The following is a 19,474-nucleotide window of genomic DNA, read 5'->3' on the forward strand; positions in this document are numbered from 1 at the left end:
AACATCTTGACATTCCGCAACGCATACGTATTATCGAGCCTCTTCATCAGCTATATCCGCGCCTTTTCATCCCCCTGCTATTTTCGCCATCGCAGACCACCCAGCAGGTCCGAGTCCATCCCCTCGACGCGATCCGCTATCAGCTGGTACAGTATCGGCAGGATCTCAACAATGTATGTATCATTCTGAACTACATGGTGTAATAAATTATTCGGAGCACGCAGTCCTACCTATCTATCGATCTAACTAACTATCTGTTTTCCGACTGGTTATGGCAAGCTAGGATGGACTATCCAATTCACATTCACAAAACTGACTGGTGCGTTACCCCTTCTAGTGATCCTTTCGTCATCTAGGGCATATGAGGAAGAGCAAGCCTATCCTTTCATGAATTAGCCCTGTGAATATGTTCGCGCATGTAGTCGATACTGCCTTGTATAGTAAACTTTTGGCTAATCAGGAATAGGATTGTAAGATTCCCTCAGCTACTTCGCACCGGATCTTCGAGGTAGCTCGAGCCGGTGTGGAGATCCACACAGGATACCATGTAACGTTGTCCTAGTCATATATCTTCCTATCCACGTGAGAAATGCGAGATAAAAATGCCAGGCAGTGCAAAGACCGACATATGGAAGCCTTTTCTACTAAGCCTCCTGGCTGAAGTCACACAAGCTACACAAAATCTATTCTACCTCGTAATCGACCATGAGGGGCCCTTTCCACACAAGCTCATTCATTCTGACATGTGTAACTATAGTCAGCTTCGTAGCCTAAAGCCTCTGGAGTCAGTCATCTGCTTTGAAAGAAATTGGGCCACACCAGGACACTCAGTCCACCGACCCAACTATGCGACAGCCACCTTGTCTCGATATACTCTCTACCCACCACATAATGACATCCAAAAGTACAAACGTTAGCATCCTGCATAGTCCTGCTGCAACTCCCCCGCTAGGAGTAATATCCAACCTGGACAATCCGCCGAACCAAGGGGTTGGCGCTCACGCTCTCATTATTACACTATCGATTGTCTGTTCGTCTTTGGTTATTGCTCGCGTATATACTAAGAGAATGCTGATCCGGAAGGTCAGTCTGTCAGATTGTAAGTCAAACGTGAGGTTCTCTCTCACTCTTTCTCTCTGAATGCCACTCATCTAAATAGATGCGATCATCCTCACATGGGTATGAACTGGATTCTGCTCTACATCTTACTCACGCTGACTCCCCAGGCCTCTTTCATGCCATATCTTTCTTTATGCTGGCTTTTTGCCGATTTAGCCCCAGGAATCGACCAGTGGAATCTAACCTTGAAGGATTTCTCCGTATTGCTATACGTACGTACCCTATTTCCCACTCTATCTTTTAGGTTAAATTTCGCGAACTGTCCAAGTGACCGTGATAGTTAGTATATCCATATCGCCTCAATCATCTACGGCTGGAGCATGATGTTCCTCAAAATCTCCATCCTCCTACAAATCATGGAAATATTTGTCCCGCTCCGCAAACCCACCTGGTTCTACCTCATCTGTCTAGCTCTGATCGTGGCAAATGCGGTGTTCTACGTCACCGGCTTCTTCCTGTCACTGTACGCCTGCCAACCTAGAGAACGCATCTGGACGCCCTGGATGACGGAGGGTTCTTGCTTGGATACGATCCGGCTGGATCTGATCACGGCGTCTGTGAACTCTGCTTCGGATTTTGTTATCCTTATACTGCCACAGTTGCGGATTTGGAGGCTGCATATGTCGTGGTCTGATAGGGGAAGGGTTTCTGTGGTGTTTTTGGTTGGGGCTTTGTATGTTCTCTATCTCTCTCTCTCTCCCTCTCTCTCCCTCTCTCTCCCTCTCTCTCCCTCTCTCTCCCTCTCTCTCCCTCTCTCTCCCTCTCTCTCCCTCTCTCTCCCTCTCTCTCCCTCTCTCTCCCTCTCTCTCCCTCTCTCTCCCTCTCTCTCCCTCTCTCTCCCTCCCTCTCCCTCTCTCTCCCTCTCTCTCCCTCTCTCTCCCTCTCTCTCCCTCTCTCTCCCTCTCTCTCCCTCTCTCTCCCTCTCTCTCCCTCCCTCTCCCTCTCTCTCCCTCTCTCTCCCTCCCTCTCCCTCTCTCTCCCTCTCTCTCCCTCTTCCCTTTCAACTAGGCTTTCGGGACGCGAGTTGCTGTCGTTTGGCCATAACAAAAGATAACATCTAGCACTAACCCTTCTTTTGACCGGGATGATAACTAGGGCCTGCATCGCATCCAGCCTCCGCCTCCACTACGGCATCCACTACGCCAACAGCAATAACATCTCCTATTATTGGTTTATCGCTGGGCTGTGTTCCATGAGCGAGTTGGCCGTCGGCATCATCGTCGCATGTTTGCCGTCTATGCCGAGACTGTTTCGGGAAATTGGTATAGTGCAGTGCTTGTCGCGAATCAAGCGCAGGCTTGCACCACATGGTGTCTTTGTTTTCAGACTCCATATGCGCCCGCGCTTTCCTTCTGGTGTTTCTTTGCCTGGGAATTTGAGACGGAAACGAACGTTTCAGAGTGATAGTATGAGCCGGACGAGCCCAGGAATGAATGAGTCGGATCAGGAGCTCCCGCTGGTTACTGTGTCGAGGGATGGGAGGTGAGGTCTAGAGGCCTGGAAAGGGTTTCAGATGAGGGTAAGTCGAGGTCATATCGGGGGAGTTGTGTTTTTGGGCTTTCGCGGTGGAAGTACTAGCTTTCTCGCACAGATACAGGAATCGGTTTAATGACCGCACCGTGGAAGCTATCTTGCGACAGACCCTCGCTGCACTACAAAGTCGTGCTGTTCTCAGCACTGACCGTGTCGAGCCAGAGGGATCGGGGCGATTCTCAGGGCCAGAATCCTCGGATGAGCCATCCTAAGAGGCGGAACTTGAGAGTCTTAAAAGGTATACTATACTGAGGATTTGTAATGGACCAAGTACGGTGACGGGCTTGCCTGGGTTTGTGTTTTATCCCACGTGAGCTGGATGCGTGGTAGCCGGGTCTCCGAATTGATTCAAGAGGAGAGTGGTCAGACTAGCTAGCTAGGGTTTGGGTTGCGTGTATACGGCGTCTGGTGGCGATCGAGGTCTCCGTTGCGGGTATCTTTTCATATAGATTCACAGTACGGATTTAGTTTAGGAGCTTACCGAAATCAAAGAAAGTTTTTTGCTGTATGAGTGGTGGAGGATTGACTCTAGTTCGGGAACTGGTATGAAGTTGTTCCTATACAAAAGATATCTACATATTAATGCACCGCCCTTGTTTGCATGGAATGAGAAGATTGGATGGATGTATATACTCAAACTACGCCATCCATCGACTAGACCGATCTATCTTGTCCTCATCCAGGCAGCAGCATACCTACGGGAACAGTAGATCCGTACCTCGATTTAAACCAAATATTCGACCAGACATTATTCAGTTCAGGACCTACAGGGACAGGGACAATGGCAAGCACAGGGGCAAGCAACTCCGATGAACCACGACCCATGACGCCACTAAAAGAACCAAGGGATACGGGAGCAAGGGACAAGGCCCAAAAACCAGGTCCGGAGGCAAACCAGACCCAACACGTCACGTCATTCCATACCAAGCTCAGCTAAGCTTCTTGGTGAGGAGCTTGGCTTTTAGGGTAAAACTTCGCCGGTCAGGGCGTGTGGCGCGGTATGCAAGGACGTACCGAGTTGATGTGCCGATTTTAACTTGATTTGGGGGGTTCGCTGGGTGAAAGGGGTTGGAACCACGGGTCGGATGATCAGGGTGTTTTTTCGATTTTGTTTCTGGTTCGTGCTTGAGTGGGTGGGTGGGTTGGTACTGTACCTATTACCCAGACATCGATGGCAGGCACTAGGTAGTAGACACTAGTAGGAATAGTTGCAAATCATGCTCGGTAATGATCAGGGGCCGAACCGGAAGATCGGGATGGTTGGCCATTTTTTATCCTTGCCTCCTAGGGCTGCTGGTACCGATCAGTGGGTAAGTAGGTAGATGGTCTTGAGGATGATGTATTGGTGATGCTGAGTGGTGTCGGTCGCTCTATCGGTCAGTCAGATTATTCCCAACTATTGATCTCCAAATGAAGAGAAGCAGGAACAAAGATTCAATAAATTAATCATACCTCTCCAAAAGTCCCACATCTCCATCTCGCGTGTCTGCCTATTCCCATAACCTAGGATCAAACAACATGGTAACACAGGACAGGAACCAGGACCAGACAGATCAAACCGACCAGGAGCAAAGGAATTGCGCGTCAAGCATACCAAACCGCCCAAACGGCGACCTACTTTTTAAGAAAAAATAAACTCATCGTGGGTCCGTCGATCTTGACTGTCGTCACTGGTCAAGGCCCGACGGAACCATCGATCAGCAGGTCGACACAAAAACGATGTCGCAGAGCCATGGACAGCGACGATCCTGCGGGCAAATCAGGTCGAGGATGATGGTAAGTTCAGATGAATGAAATCTCCGACTGCTAGTCTGACTTGACATCATGAGCACATGAAAAAGACTGGAAATTGAAAATCCCGCATTTTGCGATCTGGCGGTGCACAGCCACGAGCTGCTTATTGCTTAGCTTCAGGGTGTCTTTTGGGAGGGGTTTCTGGTCTTTTTCACTTGGGGAATTCCTGTTTGGTGGTTAGTCTGGGGTTTGTGTGTAGTTATCTGGAATGAGCAGGACAAACATGGTAGATTGTCCAAGTAACCTCCACTCGGAGGATAGAAAAGAGGGAGAATAACACGAAAATCCATGAAAAGAAAAGAAAGGAGGGAAAATGATAAGCTCACCGCCCAGCCACATGCTGGCCTGAGCTTCTTTCATTTCCCTTCTCCTTTCTCTTGCTCTCTCGGGTTACTCCCAGTCGATCCCACTCAGGGACTACCAGAGGATCCACCCCCGGACTAGCAGGCAGCCATTTACTCCAATCTATGAGGCATTTGCAATCTTCTCCTCTCTTAGTCTCGCTTAATCCCAGACCGACCTGAAGAAAAAATGTAACCGAGGGAAAATGCCGCATGGAACAAAAGCCAGCCACTGACCTCGTCCCAGTGTGGCGGTGCCTCGTACCTCCCAAGTATAAATCCTCCTGTCCCTCAGTTTGGTTTCTGCATCCTACTTCCTCGTTATCGGCTGCGACAAGGTATGCTCATCGACGGCGAAAAGTGGGCTTGCGAAGCGTGTGTCCGCGGCCACCGTGTGACAACGTGTAAACATCATGGTCGGTATCCCTTGTCTCCCTTGTTTCTCTTTGACCTCACCCTCACTAATACTCTCTCCACACAGATCGATCATTAATCCGCATCAACAGAAAAGGTCGTCCCTTCTCGACCTGCTCTGTCTGCCATCACACTCCCTGCCCGACTCCCGACGAGCACACCAAGCTCCGTCGCGAGTCCGAGGCCAAATCTTCAAAAGTAGATGTGCACCACCGCATCCTCATCCACCTCTTGCCCGCCCGATAAGAACCTCCACAAACACCTTTTGAAAACCATTGTTGTGCTGATGATGGCTTTCTTTTCGTCTGTTTTTCCCGACCCCCAGATCAGTAGACTTCCGGGCAGACGGCCCTCTTCTACTCGTGCTCCCGCCGCTTTTATTCCTATTGCGCCGCGTCCGGCTCCCTCGTCGGTTTCGTCGGCTTCGTCGTCCTCGTCTTTGGTGCCGGAGTCTGGCGCTTCGGGACAGAGGTCGGGTTCTGTCTCGGGCCTTAAGTTGGAGGATCTACAGTACTCCAGACAGGCTGATCCGGCTTTGGGAGGTGTGCCGGTGACGACTGCCATGGGTGGTGCTTCGCTACCTCCATCGAATCCCTATGTCCCTCTCTCCTGCGCATCGCTTGCCTCTTCTCCGCTCGGCTCCCTCGCTGAAACTCCCCTGTCCGTCTCGATGGCTATGTCCATGCCGATGTCGATGGCCAGCGGCGCATGGGCCACGGATACTACTCCGGCGTATGCTGATGCCAGCCCTTTCACGTTGGAGGAGATGGATGTCGACGTGATAGGTGATTGGACGTGGTTGTCGCAGACGGTATGACATTTGTGGGGGAGGTGTCAGGTATCGGCCTCTTATATGAATGATGAATTATGATATATGCGGTGGCTGTTGCTGTTTGTTCTTGGTTGATGGGGGTGTACGTACGCCGCTTAGGTTGTATATATTCGAAAGGACGTACTTTGATGTGGTAGGAATAAATAAGATCTTAAAATACAACTGTATGTTGCTTTAATACTAACTCTCTCTGACTACCTCCCAATCTGACACATCCTACAGCATCCAAGGTCTAGAACCCTGAACCCTAAATATTAAGGCACCAAACCCCTGCAGCTCTTTCAACGAACTAATAGCCATTCGACGAAATTCCACCCATCAACCCAGACAAATAACCCACTCAAAGCCAACCTGCGAATCCATCAGACACCTCACAAGCCCACGCCTCTTGGCGAACGCACCGCTGCACTATTGAATCCATCTGCATGCAGCCCGGACTGCAGAGTTAGTTAGTGCATAGTGCATACGCCAGCTACCATCTTACCATCTGTGTTCATCCGAGATGATCTGTCTCTTACCTACCTATCTGTGCTGTCCGCTTTGTTGCGGAGTGTCAGCTCCGTAGACGGGATTTGTCCGAGTGGATATTCGAGTGGGTATCTTATATATGATCTCTCACAAGACAGGGTGAACTCAGTCACGGAAATAGACTCGGATTTGTCTTTGCCGAGAGTCATTATTGAATAGTTGATGCAGGTTGGCCTGTCTGTTCTTGGTTTGTTTTGTGGAGTATCCATATGGATTGGTGGGTCCGTGTACTCCGTACATACTATATGTCCAGTACCTCATTATGGAGTAGGGCTTGCTAGGCCTGAATGGTAGACCCTTCCTGTCTGCATCTGTCTCCTGCATCTGTCTACCTGCATGCATGCATCTGTCTTTCGTTAATTGTCACTGTCTCACTCTCGACCCCAGGCTCCAGAGTTCTAGGTTTGGTTTTAGTTTTACTTGGCTACGGTGCGAGCCAGCCAGGTAGGAGGGTGCAGGCAGATGGACCTGTTCTTAAAAGAGTGGGTTCTCCCCGTCCTGGTCGGTTTTGTGGTTCTGTTTCTTTGCCCTTTTTATCTTGTTCGTTTGTGGGTGGGTGTGTCTTGTTCGAGTATCAGTATCAGCATCACTGAGACTGAGACTGAGAGTAACGAGACACGGTTACTTGTTGAGGACTGTGTCTAGGCTTCTGTTCTTTGGTAGACAGACGGGTATTTTGGTGACTAGACTCGACTTAACTGGGCTGGACTGAACTGGACTGGATCGGTCATCAGCCATCATGAAGCATCTTGTGCTGCTGTTCCTGTCATGGCTTACCATGGGGGCGCAGGTGGAAGGGAAAGCGGTGTTGGCTCATTTCATGGTATGTTCTTTCTATTCTGCTCGAAGGGGATTGCATACCCTGTATCACTGTCCCCGGTCCCTGTCTCACTATCACCACTTGTCTACAACTAAACATCCAACACTATAATCCACTCCCCCATACAGACATGCTATATTCCCTCCCCAACCTCTCCACCAAACTAACAACTGCATACAAAACAAAAAAGCTCGGCAACACCGCCAACTACACGACCAAAAACTGGGAATCCGACATAAACCTCGCAAAAGCCTCCTCCATCGACGCCTTCGTCCTAAACATGGCCCGCAACGAGCGCCTCCCCACGCAAATCTACAACGCCTTCACCGTCGCCGCCGACACCTCCTTCAAACTCCTCTTCTCATTCGACTACGCGGCCAACGGCTCCTGGCCGAAATCCGACGTCCTGAACCTCCTGAACGAGTACTCCACGCACCCGGCCTACTTCACGCACAATAAACAGCCGCTGGTCTCGACGTTCGAAGGCCCCGACGCGTGGAAGGACTGGGTCGAGATCAAGGATAAGACGAATGCGTTTTTCGTCCCTGACTGGTCGAGTGTCGATCCCCGGAAGGCGGCGAATCGGTCGGTCGTCGATGGGTTGTTTAACTGGGGTGCGTGGCCCGAAGGTCCCAGGGCGATGAATACCTCGGGGGATGAGGCGTTCGTGTCCGCGCTAGACGGCAAACCGTATATGATGCCCGTCTCGCCGTGGTTCTATACCAACATGCCTGGGTTCGATAAGAATTGGGTGTGGAGGGGCGATGAGCTGTGGTTTACGCGGTGGGAGCAGGCGATCCGGCTGGGTCCGGAGTTTGTGCAGATCATCAGCTGGAACGATTATGGCGAGTCGCATTATATTGGACCGCTTGGGGCTGGGGATGGGGTTGATGTGTGGGATGCGTTTGGGAGGGGGAAGGCGCCGTTTAATTATGCGAAGGGGGTCGAACATGATGGCTGGAGGACGTTTTTGCCGTTCCTCGTGGATAGGTATAAGCGGAATGAGACGGATGTGGAGGTGAAAGGGGAGGATGAGAATGTGGTCACTTGGTATCGGTTGAGTAGTGATGGGGCCAGTGGGTGTAAGGATGGGGGCACGACGGGGAATGCGAAGGTGCAGGGGCAGAAGGAGTATAAGCCGGAGGAGATTCTGGAGGATCGAATCTTTTATTCGGCGTTGTTGGGCAGTCCGGCGAATGTGTCGGTGAAGGTTGGTGGGGAGGCCATCGCGGCGAAGTGGGAGGTTGAACCCAAGGGGGGGAAGGGTGTGTATACAGGGAGTGTGGAGGTGAAGGGCGAAGGCGATGTCAAGATTGTGGTGCAGCGAGGGGAGGACATCGTGGCGAAGGTCGATGGAGAGAAGATCAAAGGGGATTGTGAGGATGATGGAGGTTACAGGAATTTTAACCCGTGGGTTGGGACGTCGGGGGCGAATGTTGTTAGGGCTGGAGGTTTGGGAATGGTGGTGACCGCGATGGTGGTGGGTTTGATCATGGGTTGAGTCTATACTGGACGTGATATGTTGGAAGATGATCTATAATAATAGTGGATGGTAATGGTTAATACTAATGACGGACTGCATCATCTTTCTAGCAGACCAACTCGACATATGGATGCCATGGTATGCTTGTTATATATACTCCATACCACAGTTCCAATCCAACAACCAAAAAGTACCGCTAATCCCAAACCTGCTCCGTCATGCAATCCTATCTACATGCATCCCCAGTGCACCATGGTTACACCTCCTGAATGTAGTTGGCAGGCACACTCTTCGTCACGCCGCCTCGTTCGACATCGGCCCATCCGTCGCCGCCGTCTCGGTTGACCAGCACGAATCGGTCGCCCTCCACCATGTTCCACTCCATGTCGCTGCGTGCCTCGTAGTCGTACAGCGCTTCCACGTACTGCACCTTCTTGGCCCCCCGTCGAGGCGCCACCGCCGGTCCCACACGCTTTCCTCCCGCTGCGCCGGCGCTGCCAGCCAATGATGCTGACGAGTTCGAGTATACGGATCCCGGCCGGTCTGTGAAGCCGGGGCTGGCGGAGGCGGGCGATGGTGCAGGAGCTGCTTCTACGTAGGATGTTGGGACGAGACCTTCAGAGGCTCCAGCGCGGACACGCATCCATCCTCCATCTACGACAATTAGCATGGCTGTAAAGAATGGTTTTGGGGAAACTTACCGTCTGGTTCGACTATCACTACCTCGTCACCCTCATTCACCGTCACCTCGTCGGCCCCTCCTGCTTGGTACGGGTATAGCATCTTCCCACGTTGCTCACCCGCCTTAGGCGTTGGTTCCACTGGCGGGGCGGTAACGTACTGTGCCGGAGGGGGTGCCAGTACTCGATTGCGTTTGACAGGCGGCTTGGTATCCTGCACCGGGGCGGGCGCTGGAGATGCCGGAGAGGGAAGCTCCGTCGGCGCTGGAGACGCGGGCGCCGCCAGTTCTGACGGCGGAGGAAGACTGGCCGCATTTGACAGCGATCGATTGGCACTGACGGCGTAGCCCGAGCTCAACGAGTTCATCGTGTCCTTGCGCGTGAGTGACGGCGCTGCCGACGGGCTGGACGAGGGCTCCAGATCCAGCGTCGGCGTCGACCCGGCCTGTTCTTGCCGCTCAGCCTTCAGTTTCTTCTTCTCCTCCTTGCTCTGCTCACCGGGACACTCGGCGGGCACCTTCATCTGGCACTTGCTGTGGCAGGTGTATCCGCAGTCCCGGCAGTCGAATCCCTTCGCCGACAGCCCCCAAATGCGCTCGCCGCAGAGGTCGCAGTTCGTCGGGATTTTAAAGGTTTGCGATTTGAAATTGTGGTTCTTGGCCCCGAGGGACAGGTCGCCGACGACGGCAATGATGGTAGACGTCTCGACCTCGGCGGTTAGCCGCTTGCGATCGACCTCGTGGAGTCCCTCCTGCAGATAGAAGATGGACCGGACCACTTCCACCTCGTTCCGGTTATCCTTGCCTTGCTGGATGTTGACCCGTATCCGCTTAGCGTCTTGGACCGTTCGACGTTTCTGATCCGACTCTACTCGCAGCTCGCGCACCTGTGTTTTGCTGTTGCTGAGCACGTTGCGCAAGAACACCTTGGCGGAATCGTCCGTGATGAGCGCCTCGTCGTCGTGCCAGATCGGGCTGGGTTCGAAGCCGAGGTTGGGCGGCTCCTGCGACTGCGTGACATTGTGCCGCAGGAACATGAGGGAATCGAGATGCGGCTGGTTGCGGGGGATTTCGTTGATAAGGTTGGCCATGTGATTGACACTGTTGGATAGGGAGTTCTTCTCTAGCTGGGCCGCGTGCGACCATAGCGTGTTCAGTTTGGCGACTCGGGTTTCGTTGAGATCTTGTAGGCCCTGGGATAATTAGTACAGATTTCGGCGCAAGACTCCCGGCGGATGCCACTCACGTCTAGTAGTTCGGGTACGTATTCATGGTAGAATCGCTCCTTCATTTTGTTCGTCACGTTGATGCTGATCAGGTATGTGTTCTGTCCCATTAGCTACGTCCGAAGACCCAGATCCGATGCACTCACCTTGACGTTGTTCATTTCGAGGATTTGCTGCTGGTACGCAGCCTGGGCCTTTGGCTTCCCATGGTCGAACGAATTCTCCATCTTCTTCCGTTTCGCCTCCACTTCCTGACACACTCCGTCGTATTTCCCCTTGGCCTTCTTGAGATCGCTATACGACGAGTCCCTCTCCTTCTCCAATTTCGCATGGAAGTCCACATGGCACTTCCGCAGCTCTTCGTACTGCGTCGCCGCCAATTTCAGCGGCTCGGCCACTTGCGCGACGAGATCGTTGGCAAACTGATCGCGCTCTGAGGCATGCGACTCGACGGCGGTCAACTGTGTGGTCCAGGTGGTGAGGGAGGCACTTTCCAGCGACCCCGGCGTCATGCTGGGGGTGTCGCCCACACTCAACGTGCTGATCTTCTTTGCTTTCCGGTCATAATACTTCTTGCATAGTCCCGACAGCTTCGCCGCGTATTCTTTCTCGATTGCGCTGCGCTCTCGGTAGAACTGTTGTATCTCGTCCAGCCATGATATACCATTGAAAACCTATCCTCCATTAGTCTTCGCGGGACTGTGCGGCAGCGACGGACGGATTCGGGTAACGTACCCAATTGTTGACGGGTTTGAAGGCATCCTACTCTTGTTAGCTTTTTTCCAGGCCCTCAGATCAGTAACCCACCTTCAATTCGGCTCCAAAATGAGGAGCGGCTTCCGGGGTCGCCATGTCGGGTGCTCAAGTGCGGCGCATGCGACTGAGATGTGAGACGGGCGGAGATTAGGCTGCAGGGATAACGGGTCAATGTCGACCTACCTCCACGCGGGACAGGAGGAACGGCACCAGCAAGACAGCCCTCTCGGGAGACAACTCTTGTCCGATAGAGTCTCGTGAGATAGTGATGTACTTTGTACTTGGAGAAGTCCAGGCAGCGAGAACAAGCGGGGAAGAAGAGGGCGTGACAATACCAGACGGTTGTCAGGCCACGTTCCCCTTGTTTTGCCCCGTTTGGGCCATGTTTGCCCTGTTTGTTTCCCCGGCACTCCGTCCGATTCGCGTCGACGTCATCCGCTAGTCTCCTTTGGGCAGGCGCCGCGGTACGGTATCATACCTCCACCGCCTTCCATTTAAGGTCTATCATCTCATCCCAAACAGGCCTAGCGTTTGCCGGGCGGTTGCTCGATTTTTTTGGTCATCGCGAGTCATCCTGCGTTGCTGTGACTGTCGCTCCCTCGTCAAGCAATTGCTCCGCTTCTCACGTCGCTGGAGTGCGCTTTGCTTTCATTTACATCACTACTCCCCTAATCTCCCTCTTCGCGTTGTCCTCTCTCTCTGGGCACCTTGCGCCGATCCTCGGATACCTACCCACTTTGGTCTCTTTCAACTTACCCCGCCGTCCCTCTTTGCTTTCACTTCCGTCTCCAACCTCAACCTGCGCGACTGAGGGGCTCTCCTTTTCTTTCTTTCATCTCTATTACTAGACTTCCAGACCTTCCATCCATCATGTCCTCCGAACAGCCTACCGAGGCCCCGTCCAGCGGCTCCCTCGCCGATCGCATCTCCAAACCTGAGGAGTCGCAGACCGGTACGTCTTTGTTGACATCAACCTTGGTGGTCTCTCGAGGTCAATAATCTCACTATCTCAGAACAACCCACAAAATGGGCCGATGAGGCCGACCAGAACGACCAGACTGATGGCGCCGCCGCGCAACTGGGCGGCTCCGACCTTCACGAGCCCGACTACACCGTTGAGGTTAAACTGAGCGATCTCCAGGCCGACCCCAACAACCCGCTGTTCTCGATCAAGAACTTCGAAGATCTCGGATTGTAGGTGCCAACTCGGCCTCATACTGCTTCGATCCATTGACTGACGCCATCACAGAGACCCCCGCATCCTACAAGGTCTCTCCGCGATGAACTTCCGTAAACCCTCGAAGATCCAAGAACGTGCTCTGCCCTTGCTACTCAGCAACCCTCCCAAGAACCTGGTCGGTCAATCCCAGTCCGGTACCGGAAAGACGGCCGCCTTCGTCCTGAACGTCCTCAGTCGCCTGGATCTGTCGACGGAACAAATGAAGAAGACCCCCCAGGCGTTGATTCTGGCTCCGACTCGTGAGCTGGCGCGTCAGATCGTCGGCGTCGTGCAGGTCATGGGTCAGTTCATGGAGGGCCTGGGTATCGGGACCGCCGTGCCCGCCGACACCAACAGTCGCGTTGCGAAGATGGAATGCGCCGTGGTTGTCGGCACTCCGGGTACCGTCATGGATATGATCAAGAAGCGCGTCATGGTGGCCAACAAGCTGAAGGTGCTCGTTCTGGACGAGGCCGATAACATGCTCGACCAGCAGGGTCTGGGTGACCAGTGTATTCGTGTGAAGGCGTGAGTTTCCTTCTTGCACGGGTCTTACGAACTCTGCTAAACTTCGCAGTCTACTGCCGAAAGACATCCAGGTCGTTCTCTTCTCCGCCACCTTCCCCGAACACGTTCATGCCTACGCCTCCAAGTTCTGTCCGAACAGCAACGAAATTACCCTGCAACACGAGGAGTTGACGGTGGAGGGTATCAAGCAGCTCTACCTGGACTGCTCCAACGATGATGACAAGTACGCGCATCTGGTCAAGCTCTACGGTCTTCTTACTGTGGGATCTTCTATTATCTTCGTCAGGGTGAGTGCCTCTCCGATGGCTTGTTTGGATGACTCTAACAATATAGACCCGTCAATCTGCTGCGGAGATCGAGAAGCGCATGGTCGCCGAAGGTCACACCGTTGCGTCGTTGACCGGTGGTATCGAGGGTTCGCAGCGTGACGCCGTCATTGATCAGTTCCGTGCCGGACACGCCAAGGTGCTGATTACGACCAACGTCCTTGCCCGAGGAATCGACGTGTCCACCGTTTCGATGGTTGTCAACTACGTAAGTTCCCTTGGATGGTTTGTCGACGGTTGATGGAAACGTGCTAACTGAAATAGGACATTCCCGAATTGCACCAGCCCGGACGCGAGCGCCAGGCCGACTTCCAGACCTACTTGCACCGTATCGGTCGTACCGGACGTTTCGGCCGTGTGGGAGTCTCGATTTCGTTCGTGTCGAACCGCGACGAGTGGAACATGCTTAACCAGATCCAGAGATACTTCAACACGGACATCCAGCGGATCGACACCAACGACTGGGACGAGGTGGAGGACATCATCAAGAAGACCATTAAGAACACCCGTGCCCAAGCCGGTTTTGGGCGGTGATTTGAATGTATCGAGTGGATCAGTGGAAGTCGTTAGCAACCCAAAAACACTGCCAGAAAATAGGTACTTAATAGGGAAAACGGTCTTGCTTGAGTATGAAAATCTAAGCAAAGTTCGAGTCATTCCACCACTGTACGCCGTAGTTGTTAGCAGTGGAAGTATTATTATTAGCACCTAATGCTCCGCAATTCCTTCCCCATCCTCAGAACATCCGTGAGTAACCAAGCTGATTTTCAATACTACTCTCCCAGCGGCAAGACAAAATGTATTATCTTTCGACAGTGGACATAGAGCCTCTCCCTCGAGCTTCCGCGCATCAACAACGGGATATATATCACTCATGTATCCAATACTATCGGCCGTAAGCCTTTCAATGTTGTACATTAGTGGTGGTTTTCTAGAGTCTGATTCATATTCCAGGCCCAGATGTATTTCGAGGGATTCTGTGACAATGAGACGAAAGGGTCTGTTGTGTTTCATATAGCCATTGACAAGTTTCCCCTCAGGTGGGTATACGGTAGCGAGTGAATTTGCTGAAGTATCTCTGGTACTTGAGTGTTGGCTGGGTGTTAATGAAGGGCTAACTTCTGGTGGATTTTCCGATAGAGTGATAGTAGGCGAGTCCGACGAAGAGACCTTACTCCCTAGGGTCTCTAATGTAGGCTCCACAGTCGTTTCCGACGCCGACAAGGTAAGAAGAGTACTTTCATTCGGATGCGGACGGACAGGTAATTTCCCTTGCGCTAAGCCTAGCGAGACAACCTGTTTAAGGTTGTCAATGAGTCGCTTGTTGAGATCTTGCTGGAGAGCTCTGAACTGTGGGAGAACTGGGAGTCTCCAGCCGGGGTAAAGTCGACCATGGGTTTTGGGGGTATGTATTCGTCGGTAGAGTTGAATGAAAGTGTTGCACAAGAAACACGCGTCTTTGCTTGAACTAACCACTCGTGGAAACAGTCGTGGTGCCTGCATTTCGCAGAATGCGATGATTTGAATTTCAGCGTGGATTTTGGGTGCTAGTAGAGCCTTTTGAGCCCTTCCGTGTCTGGCTCGAGCATCTTCTTCGTTGAGTTTCAAATTATGACATACTTGGGATACACTTTGATGTCCTTTGTTGAACCCAAGCCTCGAGAAACATGAATTCAGGTCAGATAACTCAGTGGGTTTTATCTGACTTTCGAATGCCTTCGGAGGCAGGTTTGCGAATTGAATTTGCATGTTTCGGACGAGAGGAAATTTCTTTGCTAAACGATAGATAGTCCTAGCTGCTTCCCAGTATCTCGAGATTTTATTGATGATGTTCACAAGACTTGATCTTGATGATGGATTCATGTCCTTGTTCGAAATCGATTCTACCAATTCGGGCAAGCGTGGCGTTGTCTGTTGCAAGTGGTATATGCCTTCGACGAGATCACATAGCTCTGTGACATTTTGGTGCTTCAACCATCGATCAACGAGTCGTATGACCTTGTCTGCCTCTGAGATGAATAGTGACGATGTGGCTGATAGACCTTTACTTTGAAGCTTCTCAGGACCAATTCGTGGGATACTAAACTTTGCCTCTTTTAGTAGATCCTGAATGGATGTCTTGTTTGCGTTCCGCTTGATTCGCAACCGATGCAGTATTCGCCGTGAGCATATCGAGATGATTGACGCGAAAACCTTGCTTTGGATTTCGGGGTTGTCTGTAGGTGGATTTCGTGATCTTAATACAATTGATAATCACAATGTAGAACAGTAATAACTAACCAAAATTTGAAGCTTGAAGTATGCGAAACAATCCGTCAAACTTCCTCTTGAGGTCTTGCAGGATGTCATCTCCATCAGCCCATGTGCTTTTATTGATGGCTAGAATCACATAGAGAACTGTTCCAGTCGAATTCTGTTCCACGCAAACAGCAGGTATATGATCCGGGCCATCCTTGGTTTTTGCCAGGAAAGCGAGAACTTCGGTTAGCTGCCGTTCTTTGGAGAAAGGTAGAACATAATCTTTCTGGATGTTTGAGAACTGGTCAGCTGCATTTCGACTGGGAGACGCAGGGACCTCGTAAAAGAAAGAGCTGAGAGCTATAGCCTCAGCACACGTTGTTGCGGGGTCTTGGACTGTCTTAGGCATACGAACGAAGGATTTGAACGGCGCCTTGGTCTGAAAGGAGCGCTCTAGCGGATAGAAGGCTAAATTTTGTCCTGTGAGCTAGCTGAGGGGCTCAGTAAGTGATCGGTACTACTTGAATATCCAGGAGCAAACATGCCCACGTGCCGTCCAATAAAGCAGCGACACTTATATCTGGCAAGCGGACAAAGCTCGTAGCAAAACAAATCAGCTCTAACCTCGGTAATATTTCACCATAATCGTACTGCGTAAACATATGGATGCGTTTATATATATCCTAATATGGCACTTGCAATCATTCGCCGGTAGACGAGAGAATAGGTCCTCTACGTCTTGAGGGCCATACCTGTGTCAGCCCATATTAAGGGGATATACATCTTATGAGGTTCTGCCTTCTTTTCATAGTTAGGTTGACCTGCTTCAATATGATGCCTGAGGCGCAACTGCCAAGCCGTGGGTCCTTTCTTGTAGGCTGCCTCAACCAGTCTGACGATCAAACCATCCATCTAACCCATTTGATGTATGATCACCTTTGACCCCTCCGGTGGTGATCTGACAGTTATAACTTCGAAGAAAACTTGATAACAACACTGGTGGATCTTTAATTGCTACCAATGCTCTCTACCCGTCTAATTGTGACACTAACTGCCAACTCAGCTTGCGCATGGCTGGAACAAGGTGCCTGCATGCGTTGGCTTCACCGACTCGGCGGTCAACGTACTTTTTCAAGGCAGAGATAATTCTAAACTTGGCTTGCGTGATGGATTTGCAAAGAGAATGCCTGGTAGATGCCAGTGTTTACTTGATTGTCGGGGAACATGAGACAACAATGTAGGAGTGGCTGACGGACAACAATGCGGCGGTGCTTCCACGTAAACAAGTCCAGTGGAATATTCATTATTGATGATTATTATTATTATCTAACAGATCATCCGACAGGCGGGAAACATCCGAATCGTCCATCGGCCTGATTCCCGAGGCGGGTCAAGGCAGGCAAACCAGACAAACAGGCGTCACTGGACCCCGCCTTTATCCCTTCCTCAGGCCCCCAGGCACCCAGGCAGGCCGTCTTCTCCTCTTCTCTCCTCACTCTCCTGCAGTGTCTCCGCTGGCATGACGGAGTATAAGTCGAGGTTATTCATCTGCGCATATTGAGCTGAGGGCTGGACTTATTTAAAATGGGCATGGTCAAAGAATTGTAGGAATAATCACCAAAGTACTAATATGAGGGATATAGTCCTCCCAATCCAATAAAAGGGCGCAATCATCGTAAGTTTGCCTGCCTGAAGGCACGAATGGATACCTAAGGACCATACTTTACAGGTCACATGCAGCAACAGGCATTCCCTCCTTCTCCTCTTTCTGCCTCTCTTTCCCATCCACTCTCCCTTTCTCTTTCATCTCCCTCCTTGTCTCTCTTGTTGTCTACGGTAGTTTCTAGGTAGTATACTAGAGACTCAATCAACCATCACCATGGACTCCTCAACGACTCAAGCTCCTGCCCCGGCCAATTCCCGGTATAGCACCCACATCGTGGTACGTTTTAGTTTCTCCCCGGTGCACCCACCAGCCCACTCAGCCACCCACTCACTCCTCCCCAGTTAACCACCTATCCCGGCCAAAGCGGTATCGATCCCGTCCCGCTGGAATGGGGCGCCCCCGACGCCAAAAGCCGCGGCCCCGTTGTCGTCTCCCGCAGCGGCACCTTGCTGAAACGACGTAATGCCATGGGCGCCCACGGCGGCAGCTACAGCATCTACAACGCGCTGGCCATCGCCGCCGGGGACCTGGAACCTGATTTCCGTCCGGACTTCCGCAACAGCGAGCCCACTTTCGATTTCAAGCCCCAAGATGCATGGGGCGATAAGAAGAAAATCGTCTCTATGGATCCCTGGGGCCATGATATCGTGAACCAGTTCAAGGAGGAGCTTGATAAGGGCTGGGATATTCGTCCGACGATGGCCGTGACTCGTGCAAATATGAAACTGGCGGAGATTGGCGAGGCTGTGCGGGATGGTCTCTTGGATGTGGATGGGTCGATCGTCGTCGATAAGTCGGGCGAGGTCCGCGTCACTAAGGTCGCTGTTGAGCCCGTGTGGTATCTCCCTGGCGTGGCGGAGCGGTTTGGCGTCGATGAGCCGACGCTGCGTCGTACGCTGTTTGAACACACCGGTGGTAGCTATCCGGAGTTGATCACGAGGCCTGATCTGAAGGTCTTCCTGCCGCCGATTGGCGGGCAGACTGTGTACATCTTCGGACCGCCTGAGCGTGTCTCCGACGAGAAGGTCAAATTGGCGCTGCGCATCCACGACGAGTGCAATGGTAGCGATGTGTTCCAATCGGATATCTGCACCTGTCGGCCGTACTTGGCGTTTGGTATCCGCGAGGCGATCCGCGAGGCTCAGAACGGCGGCAGCGGCGTGGTGATTTATTTCCGCAAGGAGGGACGCGCGCTGGGCGAGGTGATCAAGTATCTGGTGTATAATGCTCGCAAGCGCGGGGGCGACACGGCTGATAAGTATTTCACTCGGACGGAGAACATTGCGGGCGTGCGAGATGTAAGTGGTCTCCGTTAGCGGAAGGGATGGTGCTAATGTGTGCAGATGCGCTTCCAAGCCCTCATGCCTGACATCCTGCACTGGCTGGGTATCAAGAAGATCGATCGCATGCTGTCCATGTCGAACATGAAGCACGACGCCATTGTGCAGTCTGGAATCGAAATCAAGGAGCGCATCCCCATCCCGGAGGACATGATCCCCAGCGATTCGCGGGTGGAGATCGACGCGAAGATCAACGCGGGATATTTCACCACGGGCAAGAACTATACGATGGAGGAGTTGGCCGAAGTGCGCGGACGCGGATGGGAGAAGTGGGAGGACGTGACGGTAAGTTTTCCGAAGTTGTCAGTCCGGTGGATGCTAATGTCGGTCGTAGCATTGATTGTGGGAGACTTCCAGGCGCGCAGATTGTCAATGATGGGGTTATGCATTTATTCTGGAGTAGACAGACGAGAAATGAGAAATGACGCATGAAATCTCCAAGACTCCAACTGTATTCTCTGCCCATAAACTAGACTCGGGACAGCAGCCGAGATCGATAAGATCGTGTCGGGAATTCCTCCCGAGGCGGATACTTTTCCTTCCCCCGCATCGACAGATATAAGAGGTATACTCCCTCGACTTTCCTTTCAACATTTTCTCCCGATCCTACACAACCCAGTCTCCCTCTGTTC

The 19,474-nt window shown here is 52.1% G+C and overlaps 7 protein-coding genes across 7 annotated transcripts; 5 read left to right on the forward strand and 2 right to left on the reverse strand.

Annotated features, from left to right (window-relative positions):
- Positions 1 to 5,487: 5,487 nt before the first annotated feature.
- Positions 5,488 to 6,018, forward strand: LDX57_008280 (putative Cu-dependent DNA-binding protein; the record flags this gene model as incomplete). Its single annotated transcript, XM_046090003.1, has 1 exon — positions 5,488 to 6,018. The coding sequence occupies one exon, from the start codon at positions 5,488 to 5,490 to the stop codon at positions 6,016 to 6,018; it is 531 nt and encodes a 176-aa protein (XP_045945975.1).
- A 1,493-nt stretch (positions 6,019 to 7,511) lies between these two features.
- LDX57_008281 (glycoside hydrolase family 71 protein) lies at positions 7,512 to 8,882 on the forward strand (the record flags this gene model as incomplete). Its single annotated transcript, XM_046090004.1, has 1 exon — positions 7,512 to 8,882. The coding sequence occupies one exon, from the start codon at positions 7,512 to 7,514 to the stop codon at positions 8,880 to 8,882; it is 1,371 nt and encodes a 456-aa protein (XP_045945976.1).
- Positions 8,883 to 9,120: 238 nt separating this feature from the next.
- bzz1_1 (Protein BZZ1) lies at positions 9,121 to 10,834 on the reverse strand (the record flags this gene model as incomplete). Its single annotated transcript, XM_046090005.1, has 3 exons — positions 9,121 to 9,518; positions 9,566 to 10,736; positions 10,790 to 10,834. The coding sequence occupies 3 exons, from the start codon at positions 10,832 to 10,834 to the stop codon at positions 9,121 to 9,123; spliced, it is 1,614 nt and encodes a 537-aa protein (XP_045945977.1).
- Positions 10,835 to 10,849: 15 nt separating this feature from the next.
- Positions 10,850 to 11,800, reverse strand: bzz1_2 (Protein BZZ1). The gene is made up of 2 exons (XM_046090006.1): positions 11,577 to 11,800; positions 10,850 to 11,531 (listed from the first exon to the last, which is right to left on the reverse strand). The coding sequence occupies exon 2, from the start codon at positions 11,279 to 11,281 to the stop codon at positions 10,883 to 10,885; it is 399 nt and encodes a 132-aa protein (XP_045945978.1). The 5' UTR covers positions 11,282 to 11,531; positions 11,577 to 11,800; the 3' UTR covers positions 10,850 to 10,882.
- Positions 11,801 to 12,395: 595 nt separating this feature from the next.
- On the forward strand, positions 12,396 to 13,276 carry dbp5 (ATP-dependent RNA helicase DBP5; the record flags this gene model as incomplete). The annotated part of the gene is made up of 3 exons (XM_046090007.1): positions 12,396 to 12,477; positions 12,539 to 12,719; positions 12,775 to 13,276. 3 exons carry the CDS (start codon positions 12,396 to 12,398, stop codon positions 13,274 to 13,276), a joined length of 765 nt encoding a protein of 254 aa, XP_045945979.1.
- A 515-nt stretch (positions 13,277 to 13,791) lies between these two features.
- DBP5_2 (RNA helicase required for poly(A+) mRNA export) lies at positions 13,792 to 14,132 on the forward strand (the record flags this gene model as incomplete). The annotated part of the gene is made up of 2 exons (XM_046090008.1): positions 13,792 to 13,797; positions 13,863 to 14,132. The coding sequence occupies 2 exons, from the start codon at positions 13,792 to 13,794 to the stop codon at positions 14,130 to 14,132; spliced, it is 276 nt and encodes a 91-aa protein (XP_045945980.1).
- A 3,583-nt stretch (positions 14,133 to 17,715) lies between these two features.
- URG1_1 (putative GTP cyclohydrolase II) lies at positions 17,716 to 19,182 on the forward strand (the record flags this gene model as incomplete). The annotated part of the gene is made up of 4 exons (XM_046090009.1): positions 17,716 to 17,778; positions 17,844 to 18,800; positions 18,846 to 19,127; positions 19,177 to 19,182. 4 exons carry the CDS (start codon positions 17,716 to 17,718, stop codon positions 19,180 to 19,182), a joined length of 1,308 nt encoding a protein of 435 aa, XP_045945981.1.
- Between the last annotated feature and the right edge of the window lie 292 nt (positions 19,183 to 19,474).

The sequence above is a fragment of the Aspergillus melleus genome, assembly GCF_016097325.1.
Source record: "Aspergillus melleus strain CBS 546.65 chromosome Unknown contig4, whole genome shotgun sequence".
NCBI classification, from domain to species: Eukaryota; Fungi; Ascomycota; class Eurotiomycetes; order Eurotiales; family Aspergillaceae; genus Aspergillus; species Aspergillus melleus.